Raw genomic sequence first — 11,279 nt, forward strand, 5'->3', positions numbered from 1 at the left:
TTTTGCTGTATTTCAGGTGTTTTTTTTTAAACTTTTGTCAGTTTTTGTCTTTTATCAGATTTTGTCACGAAGGGGAATGAGGAAGTACCCAGGTGCAGAGAGGAAGATGAGGCAGGAAGTTCCAGGAAACAGGATCTTTAATGACTTAAGCAAAAGAAACCAAAATACAACTGCTGAGCAGGACTGAAACACTCGAAAACTTGAAACCCTCGAAAGACACGGAAACAGGGAACATCAAAACTACAAACTATGGAGCAGCACAGGAGGAAGGGAATGACAGGACTTAAATACACACAGACAAACGAGACTCAGTACTTCAACAAAACCTTTCAAAATAAAACAGGAAACTGAACTGAAAACATGCCAGAACAAAAAGAGAATCAAAACACAAAGGCAAAGAAACTGAAACCACTACAGATTTGGGAGTTTGGGTTTTTATGTCAAATTTTTTCATACAAGTTTCCAGTTTGCTACATTAAAAACTATAGTGTTTACTTAATATCACGGTTGTGACACTCCACAAAACACCACAAAACGTCCTGAAAGTCATGCTGGATGGCTGTTCCAACAGTCCGCTCCAGTCTTTGTTTAGCCGCTTCCCTTTTCACTGGATTTTATAGGAGTCTACAAAACCATAGAAAGACTGGTTTCGTGTGGATCAAGTGATGCGTCTCTTTTGCTTCCACTTCAAAGAGTGCAAAACTTTATTTCAGAAAAGTTAATAAACCATGTCTCCTTTCTTGGTTACACTTGCCTTGGCCCATTTTTCCTCTTTAGCTCTACTAAAACTCAGCCGTAAAGTCCAGTGAATGCTTTGAGCCACGCGTGAGCTGTTCAGTGCTGAAAGAACAGCAAACTATATCTGTTTGATCTGAACCAGCATCTACTGTTTAGGCCTGCATGGTTTTGGTTACCTGATTTAAAAGGCTGTAACAGAGGACGTTTTCATTTTTCTCTCTGAAAAATCTAAACTTAAAAGTTTGTAGCAGTGACGTAAGGCGGGCCACAAGCTCCCCGCTCCGCTCCATTCTGATCATCCACCTGCAGACCAATAGATCCCTGAACGTCTTTGTTTTCCTCGTCTGAGCTGGAATCTGGATCAGAACTGTACATCTGGATAGCTCCAGCTCATCATTTTGTTGCACCAATAATGCTAGGTTTGGGGTGAGACAGAGAGAGGGGTAAACAGAGTAAACAGAGAGCTCTCAGCAACAGGGAGGGTAAGGGGTGGGTGGGTGCTCCACAACAACAGTACTTCCAACAACTTACAGGTGAATTTCTGATGAACTCCTGCTGCTCTGCAGAAACTATGTCCTAGAAAATTTTGATTAAGGCTAGAACCAACATAATCATGATTAAAAGACCACTGGGAACACTTTAAAAATAGATCAAAAGATGATCGGAGTGGGTCTTTAAAGGGCAGCACTCACTTGGGCCACTTCTTAGTTTACTGACTGCTCCAAAGTTTGATTTACCTGTTTTTCTCAATATTTGGTTGTAAATGACAAGATTTATTTTGTTCATATCGAAGATTTTCAGTTACAAAGTGAAACCATTCAAAGCACTACAGCTATGCTGATTCTGTTCAAAAAGTGGCCAATGCATTGAAAGACCCCGGCTTCCATACAAAGTCTGTCACAGAAACAACAATAACTGTTTGATGGAGAAGCTATTTGGATTTGACTCTGTTTGTCTTACATTATCACAAGTTGTGACATCAGACATGAGACTCAACTTCTCTTGTTTAATCTTAGACCACAGAGTTCCCTGTTTGGAGGCCTAAATGGTTTTTGGTGTTGCAAAATCATCTGTAACTCTTTGAGCTGGCTTTATCCACAGCCTCACATAATCTTACAACTCAGTCCACCACACTTAAACACAACCACTAAGACTGTAAGGATTCTGTGGTTTTGTTTCGTTCTTGGTCATGGTTTTGGTTTTCTTTCTGTCAGTCACTCCAGTTTCAGGTTCATGATCCACAGCTGTTTACAGTTCAGTTAATTGCCCTCAGAGTATATAAATGTCTATGGTTTCAGTTCATCCTCGCCAGGTCATCTGCGCTGCTTTATCACTGTTTTGTTTCTCCCCATTGTTTTGTCATGTTTCAGTTTGTTTATTAAATGTTTTATTTCCTAACACCAAGCCTGGTCTCCTTCAGTTTAGGTCCTTCACCACCACTTCCTGACACATACTGTGATAAAAATAGTTTTTTATAATAAAGAATCAATACGAAGACTTACACTCAGGCCTTTGCCTGCAGAGATGTTTTCTTTTATTTAGACTAAAGCTTTTTTTAAAGGCAGGTCCGGTTCTAACATTTCAGGCTCTACAAACAGAGAAAATCAAAACAGCTTTTTATTTGACAGGCAAGATAAATCGGTCTGGTATTGCAGACAAATTCTCAATTATCCAGAGAGACTTCAGTTTGAGGATTTTCTTCTGTCTATGAAGAAGCTGATTCACTGTCATACCACCTACCTCTATATCCTGCTGTTTTTCCCCTGGACTTGTTCCTACTTGTCCTTAAATTAACTTCATACAAAATGCGCATGAGTGTGCATACCGAAAAAAGAAGTGCATTCACGTGTTTCTGTCTAGGCTCTGTCTGCACGTATGCATGTGTGCCTTTGCATTTTGTGTGTGTGTCTCCACACCGACACAGCACGCCACCAACCACAGGAAGAGTGGGAGAACGAGAGGAGAAGAGGGCCGTGCAGCGGTTAACCTCATGACTTCACAAGCTGTGGAGGGATTGGCTCCAGCTGGAAGATAGGAGGGTTTAAAAGACATCTAGGAGCTCCAGTCTCAGCATCAGCCTCTGTGGACGACCAATCATTCAAAGAAACCCAGGACCTGAAGTCAAGACATCCGAGAGTTTCTGCTGCGGCTGCCGAACTCCAAAAAAATTCATCAACAAGAAAGGTCAGAATAAATCCATGTTGTATTTTCCTCTTTGGTTGATTTTTTTTTTTGCAGCTCTGCTTTGTGAGGAGATTTTCTGGAAGTGTGTGAGTCTTTTTGGAGAGAATTTCAAATGCATCAATATTTCCAGATTTTCCATGTGGATGTGTTCATTTGTGCACTGCACAGCCAGAATGCTTTACAAAAAGACTCAGACTGAGTTCATAAAGACACTTAAAGTCTTAACGCTTTCCAGGACAAACTTTTGTGCTGACTGTGCAGATCTCGACATCACTGACTCTGAAAGGAACACGTCTGTGAATGAACTTTAGCTGGCGAGATCCGAAGTGTGTTGAAGAAGTGGGTGCCAGACGAGTGGAAGCTGTCAGATCATGATATCAAGTCACAAAGTAACTTTTGGATTTTTGGAACTCAGATCTTGCAAGACACCCTTAAAATAGAATTCAACTTTTTATTTCATTAACTTTCTGCATCGGTCACCGCCAAACCCTAAGCTGCAGTGTAGGGATTCTGTCTCTCTGACACAGATAGGACAGGAATTAGGACAAACTGATGTGTCTAAATACCAAAACCGGCACAGGCTTTGACCACACGGGCAGAGAACGTCCTGCCCACTATAGGATCAATTTCACACATGGCCCGTCTATCCCAATTTTACGATTAAAGTCATTTTTCAGCCAAAGGATTTCACAAATTTGCTTCTTGATTTCAGTCCCCAAAGACAGAAACTGAATGAGATTATGCTGGAATTCAACTAAATTCATTGACTTTTCCAATAGTACAAATATTTAAAGCAAACCTCTTTAAAACAGCTCATACAATAAATGTTAATGTTCTGTTACTCCTGAGATCAAGAGAGTTTGTACCATAATTACCAATCTCTCACAGTTTGTGTTGCAGTCATAAAAACGTTGTGATGTTGTCTCAAAGGTTTCATTATCAAAGCTCAGTCTGAACCACTTTGGTGAAAATTATGACCACAATTGTTTCATAATAACTGCTATTTTTTCTGATTTACACTCAGAGCTATGCCTCCATTCTGGGACCTCCCTGTCCTTCAGTGATGCACAGAAAGCATCCACTTTTCAACAGAACCCAAACTATTTAGTCTTTGTGTTGAGGATTTAGAGGCAACTTTTAAAAACGTTGTTTCTTGTGCTAACATGCATTACTGAGGAGAGTCTATCCTCCTTCTACTTTCAGTTGTTCTCATGGTAGGACTGATCTGTGGACTCATGTGAAGGGAAATGCAGTTCATACTTTCATTTAGTCTGGTTGACTTTCACACCTGGCATCCCTGGAGGTGAACCAAGACAGAAGTGTCTGAAAAATACTGTTCCTACAGCTGCTCAGTTTGCCCAAAACCAGTTCTGACCCAACAAGGAAAAAGCATCAAGGAAAGAACAGCAAAGCCGCTAGATTATCTTATATCAATCATAACTAGCTTTGTCTACCTTACCTTTACCCACCAGACAATATCAAGCTCTGTTTTTCATTCATGTTTCTTCAGATTCATGAACGGTTTGTTTGTTCCCTATAATGCTCAACTGATGTATTTTTTGCATCTGAAGTGAAGCCACCAGAGTTTTATTTGGAAGTGAATCAAGACCCATTTTCTCAAAGGTACCTGGGTTCACCTGTTTGGTCTGCACCAGGTGAGCTTTCACACCTGTCAAATGAAGCAGAGTCCTCAAATTAAACGTTTGCTTCCTCTGAGTCTACAACCAAAAGTCAACCTTGAAACGCTGAAAAATGTTCTCAATTGACGTCAAACACAAGTCCTCGCGGACATGAGACGTCTAAAAATACATGCCTGCATGGACTTGGAGGCGTCTGACATGTCTTAGTCGCTCTGTGGCTTTCCAGATATAACCTGCGAATTACAACCTATAGGAAGAGTCCGTCATTAAAAACACAAGCATGCAGTCAGACTGCCCCTCCCTCAGACACACAGTAGAGAAACATGCTGCTGCAGCCACTTTTCTACCGTCACGGAACAGAAGATTAAAGATGGATGAATCCAAATAAACGTCAACATGAAGGTGGGATTCGAGTTCATCCATAATTTAAAAATACATATTGATCAATCCACTGTGAATCATTCTACAGTAATGCACTAATATAATGAACAAATGTCTCTTTACGAACACCTTCCCGTCTTTCGTTCAGTTATGTCATGTTTGATGTTGCAGAGCATCTTGTTGCATGAGAGCAGCTCATTTTAGATGCTTACCTGTGAGTTTCAGGAGTGCAGAGTTTCTACTGCAAATAGAAACCCAATTCAAACTGCAGTGGCCCTAAATGATGTTGTTTTTGTCCCTTTAATCTTTCCAGCCAAACACCCACACTCTAATTTCATCTCTTTCCCAGAATCGTACCTAGTATTTTCTCACTTCGTTTTTAGCCTTCAGTTCAGCCTTGCAGTTAAAGCAACCCCACACCAGATGAATATTCTGGCTCTGATGACAGAGAAAATCTTTAACTCTTTTGAATCAGACTCACATAGCTGCTGTTTTAGCTCTGTAATTTAGACCTCAAGGACTTCCTTTGACATGCCAAACTTTTCTGGTCATGTGACTTTGCAGCAATTGGTTTTAGAAAGGAATCTGCGCGGCAGACTGGAGTGAGTTTGTCTGGAGTTTGACATGTCATTGCGTTTACTCTGAAGTTACGGCCCCACTTAAACCCAGTTTGGAGCCTGAGGAATGATAACGTTGGATGGCTTCATTTTGTTGCAGAGCTACTTTTTATCGTCTGATTTAAACCTGCACGTATCTGGTTTCTCTCCAGTGCTGGAAGGAGCGCCAACACAATGAAAGTGGCTGTTATTTTTGTTTTGCTCTTCGCCACAGTCATCTGTCGGCCGGTAAGTCTTTGCCAGTTAAAGAATGAAGGATGTCTGCTGTTTTGTTCCTAATGTAGATTCTGATATTTATTTCAGCTAAAAAGTTTTTTTTTTTTTAGGCAAGAAAAACCAGCAGTTCAGACAGTTCTGAGGAAGTTGTAAGTATTTATGAGAAGCTTTTATTTCATACATTCATGTGGTTCCCACTATAATTTTCTTTAATTCTAAACATTCAGATTATGATATTCCAGGTTTTCTCATTTCATGACAGCAGAAGTGCTTGAACTTGTGTTTAACAAACTTTAGACTCAAAAAGAGACAGTGACTGATTGTACAAGTTTCTTTTATTTGCCTAACCAATTAGCCGATTTTGGTGACTCAGCCCCTCCCACAGACAGATGAATCATGTAGATTTGTGAACGAAAACCTGCTCTGTAAAACTGGGTAATTAGTTTTCAATACTGAAGTAAAACAGCTTATCCTCTTATCATATAAGTAATGTATTTAAAAGAACAAAAAAACAAATTAATAAATATTTATATAGCGCTTTACCTTCTTAGAGGGCTTTACAAGTGCTTTACAGTCACAGTTCCAGTCACCCATGCACACACGCATTCACACACTGATGGCGGCCACGGTATCGGACACTGGCCCCGACCACTGACTCTAAGAGAGGGAACAGGACACAATGACCCGTCCCCTCTGGCTATCCAAACAGGAAGTACCTGGTGGCTTCAAGAAGCCAAAATCCCATAAACCATTCTTGCTGATCCGTTTTATTAACACGTTCTTCATAATACTCTTTTTTTTAAAACAACATTTCTTCTTTATCGCAAGTCATTCAAGTCATAAACTGGCCAATCAAATGCCTCAGTAAAAGCATGTGGTGCCTGCTAGCCACCAGCTCAAACATTTGATTGACAGATTCGCCTGAATCGGCTTTCAGTTAAAGGGGTGTGGACTCCTGATTTGCTACAGTAGTTGCCATAGAAATGTTGACTCAGACTGACTCAAAACAATCACTGTCATCTGGCTGCATCAACGATCAACAAACAATTTTCTATGGGTGACGTCGCACGCGCATAGTCAGGTTCCCTCTTGTAAAGTCAATGGCGCCAACCTATAACCACCAGGAGCAATGTGGGGTTCAATCTCTTGCCCAAGGACACTTCAACACATGGGCAAGCAGGGAGTGAACCAAACCTGCAATTTACTGATCAGGGGTCAGCCCTCTACCTCTGGACCACAGCTGCCCCAACCAAGTAGTTTGCCAGTTTTACCTAAACCCACATTATCATGCTACTCTGAGTTTGCGTTTTAGGTCTGTGACGTCTGACAACTCTCCACATTATTGGTTCTTTAAGTTGTTGGGTGTTCTGATATGCTTTCAACACTTTAATATTCTGTTTTTTAATCATCCAAAGGTGAGAAGACCAGCTCTGAGAAAACAGGCACTAGTAGCTTCAAAGAGTCGAGTAATACCTGCACAGGTAAAAAATTCCCCCATTTACTGCCTTTGCCCCTCAACTGAGATTTCCTTTTCTTCACCATTCCTCCAACCACGGCTGTGGCACCAACCGGCTTCTGTCATGGTGAAGAAAAAAACCTGTCCAGAATCTACCTTTCATAGTTGTCTGAAACGCATCAGGCGGATCTTTACTAAAGGTTCTAGTTAGTTCTGACTTTACAAAAGTCCTGACCAGAGGTCAAGACAGCTCAATGCCTGACAATTTAAGACAACTCAAAGTCCTGTTTTCTCTTAAGAGTATATTTGTTCACTGTTTGATTAAAGTGTTTAAAATAAATCATTAAAAGATGAATGAATCTTAAAAAAACGGATCCAAAGTCCCTTCTCTCCAATGTTGCAGAGGGTGGTTGCAGCACCTGTGGACAAAAGCCTGGAGACTTCAGAGGAGGTGAGATGTTTAATTTGCCTTGGAAAGTAGAGCGTTGCCCGTTTATGTCTGAAACAGCTCATCACTTTTCCTGCTTGTGGCCCTTGCAGGAGGCGGTCCTTCCTCAGGCTGCTGTGGAAGTCAAAGCTGGCATGGTAGACATGGTTGCTCCAACAGAGACTCCAACTGTGGACAGCGATGAAGATGACGACGATGATGATGAAACAGAAGAGGATGTGAGTATAACGTGTATCTATTTTTAATCATCAATTACATTATAACCTCAAGAATAACCTTACAAATAATCAACTTGGTTTGATTCCCTGAACGTCTTTATGCTTGAATATAAAGTAGAGATTGTTTCTGCAGGAAACAGAAGAAGACGAAGACGAAACCACAGACGAATCAGACTCAGAGTCAGGAGAGTCTTCTACCCTCTCTCCTGTCACTGTCACCCCCGTGATTGTGACAGAGGAGCCTATTATTGAAACCACTGTCGACGCCATCTTGCCCACTATCATTACTGACCCGGATTCCGGCCGCGGGGACAACATTGGAGGCTACCCCAGTGACTACAAGTCTACTGTTTATGTGGAAGAGAAGTCCTATCACAAAGTTCCCTCTCCCTATAAATCCTATGGTTATGTGGACTCAGGAAAAAAGACACCTTATGGGGAGATTCATGGCAACGAGGTGGAAAAATCCCCAAAAGTCTACAAGGTACTAGTCGGCTATGGTTTGATTTAATTTGCTTAAGCTGGCCTCTGCTTATGCTCTAAAGTCACAACTGTCCATACGGGTGGATACGGTCTGTCTGTGGGCAAAAAATGGGGGTCTGCACCAAACGATACGATCATAAACCACTCAGTGAGCCCGTAGAGTGAAAATGATCATGAACCGGCATGCAGTGGACAGATCGTAGTGAACTCTTATACAACATGCAACTGGAAGTAGGTGAGACACGGGCAAATTTTTCATTTTTTAACCCCCCAAATGTGCAATGTAGAAGTGCACACTATAGTGCTGTTGCTTGTTGCTATTTTTGCACAGACAGTAAGGAGCCAGTCCTCTCATCTCATTAATGACAGGAGTGTGGCATGAGGACCCCGCATGACACCATCACCCATGCGTCACAAGTGTGTGTAACTTCCATAATTCTTCTCGATACTTCACAACAGATTTACCGCATTCACATTCATGGTACCTTCCGTTTTCGTGATGTCCTTTGAGCTGGCTGTACGAGTCATAAGGGAACTGCAAGACACATCTGCACTCCCCCTGAGATGCAGCCGCTTCTCTCTACGACCCTTCATGGGCCCGGACAACCCAAAAACCAGCAGCATCTGTATGGGTTCATGTGACTAAGGCATTACCAGATGATTTGTCAATGGTCAGACCTTTGCTATTTGCAAATTTGATTACCAAAGTGATACAAAATAAATCCAGGACTAAACTAGAAACAGCTTTTTGTCTGTTGACTAGCAGGAGTCAAAACTCCAACAGCAGGTAGCTACTGGGGTAAAAAGAGAGAGAATGTTCTGTAAGGTTATGCTTTGGGGCGGGTAAATCTCTTCCCATCCTGCCATGTGGCCCTCGTGGGCCTAATTTTCTACTGCCCTGCTTTTCCATGAGGCTTCATGACCCAGGAGAGAGGACCAGGGCTGGATCATCTGACTCTAACAACGTTCCTGCTGAATGTCTGGGTACACTGGTCAAAACCTGGTAAAAAGGCAAGAGAATGAGTGGGGAAGCCTTTGTCCTAGAAACTCCTGGAACATGCCTCAAACGTGTTCCTTAGAATCCCTCCTGTATCCACGAATGCTACCTCTTTCTGAAAGTTTGGTTTCTCACTTAAGTCCAGGTGTCATTTATATTTCAACAATGGCAAAAAATGTGAAAAACATATTTTTTCTCTCCGTATATTTTAAAAACCTTAATTGGCCAAGGTTAAAAAATGGCTAAAAAAATAATTTGGTAGATATTGTGGCTTTTTACATGTTCCTTTGTGTCAACACAAACCTTTCCACTCCCTCAATAAAATAAATATGATTTTAAAATGTCAAGAAATCCTTTTAGAGTTTAAGCATATTGAAAATAAAACAACAGAGCTTTAACTGAAACCCATACACAACTGATCCTCCACACTCTGTCCAACCAGCAGGCTTTCCAGATCCACACTGACTTTCTGGAGGAGGACACCAGCACCCCTGAAGTGGAGACCCAGGGCTTGGACATGTCCTCCAGCGTATCTCAAGACCAGGACATGAGCCACCGCCAGACCACCCTTCCAGAGGAGGAGGAGGCTGCCGGCACCAGTGACACCACAGCCAGTGAGAGCCAAAGCAGCAGCACACCACAGGAGGAAGAGGAGGAGGAGAGCGCCAGTAGCGACATTGCCAGTGCCAGCCAGGAGGCCGAAGAAGAGGAAAGTGAAAGCAGCGAGGAGGCCACCGCCACACCTGGAGCCGCCGACAGCGATTCAAATGAAGAGGACAGTGATGAGAGTGACTCCGATGAGAAGGGGGTGGGACCTGATGTCACCACTGACATGCCTTTGGTTATCACTGCTAAATAAGCCCCACCCACCCAAGGAGGGGTGTGTCTTTCAGTGATGTGCTGCAGGTGCAAAGGTTCCTGCTGCAGCCAGAGTCGAACAGTGAAATCCTCAGCATTATTGTCTTAGACCTGATCACGTTCAGCCAGAATTAAAAAAAAACTTCTTTCTTCTATTTTTAAATATATACGTTTTTGAACAATCCCTATGATGGCAGATCCACCAGCACCAAGAGATTCCACATGTCTCTGCTTGGTGATTTAAATTTCAAATGCTACCTGCACCAAGAGGTGAGCTCCTTTCCAGCTTTAGCCATTTTCTCCTGATCTTGTTTCTGCAGATTTGTGGAGTCAAACCTCGGAACAAAGACGCAAAGTCGCACAAATTGTATTTAATCATCAATCACTGTCTGTTACATGGAAGGGCTTTGGTTTTGTGATTATGAAATACATTCCAAATCCTTCTGAGCATGACGTGATTTGAACTTGACTGTAGACCTTCAGGCTTCCTTACTTATCACAATGTTGCTGTTGTAGCCAAAACGTATATAGAAATAGTTGGATTTGCACAGTTCCTGCAGGTACTGAGACCACACGCTGTTACATCAATGTTTTGTACTGTAATGTATCATAATGTATCATTTATAAAATATGAATAAAATTCTTTTTCATATAAAGGCAGTCCATTTTTGTAGTGGAGACACTGACTCGTGTAGTGATACATGACATCATCTCAAAAGTGGTCCCTAAATTACTCAAAGGGTTCTGTTACCATGAATGAAACAGTCAGTTTGGCACCAAATGATTGTCAGTTTGTTATTAACAAAATATAAAAAGGATTTCATGTTTGACAGCTTTACAGACAGAGATTCAACAGTAACCTGTCAGGAGACCCCATGACCATGTTTGTGCATTTGAGCTTTTTCATCAAAAGATGAGACAATAAAGCTTCAAAAAATGTACCCCAACTCAAAAAGTCATGAGGATTTTTAATCAAATTTACCCACAGAGATGAAGCACATTTTTAGAAATGGATTCATGGGAAACCATGGGGGCAGCGGTCG

General features: G+C 41.8%; 1 protein-coding gene across 2 annotated transcripts; it reads left to right on the forward strand.

Moving 5' to 3' along the window:
• The first annotated feature begins 2,781 nt into the window (after nt 1-2,781).
• Nucleotides 2,782-10,892, forward strand: spp1 (secreted phosphoprotein 1). 2 transcript variants are annotated; one of them, XM_004086583.5, is made up of 8 exons: nt 2,782-2,922; nt 5,713-5,788; nt 5,887-5,925; nt 7,192-7,257; nt 7,636-7,683; nt 7,773-7,898; nt 8,032-8,382; nt 9,821-10,892. In XM_004086583.5, exons 2-8 carry the CDS (start codon nt 5,735-5,737, stop codon nt 10,235-10,237), a joined length of 1,101 nt encoding a protein of 366 aa, XP_004086631.1. In that variant the 5' UTR covers nt 2,782-2,922; nt 5,713-5,734; the 3' UTR covers nt 10,238-10,892. The 2 variants fall into 2 exon arrangements, with proteins under 2 accessions (XP_004086631.1, XP_011471533.1); XM_011473231.3 differs by having other exon boundaries at nt 9,824-10,892.
• The last annotated feature ends 387 nt before the right edge of the window (nt 10,893-11,279 follow it).

Source organism: Oryzias latipes, chromosome 12 (genome assembly GCF_053564925.1).
Source record: "Oryzias latipes strain Hd-rR chromosome 12, Olatipes_Hd-rR_3.1".
Lineage (NCBI taxonomy): Eukaryota > Metazoa > Chordata > Actinopteri > Beloniformes > Adrianichthyidae > Oryzias > Oryzias latipes.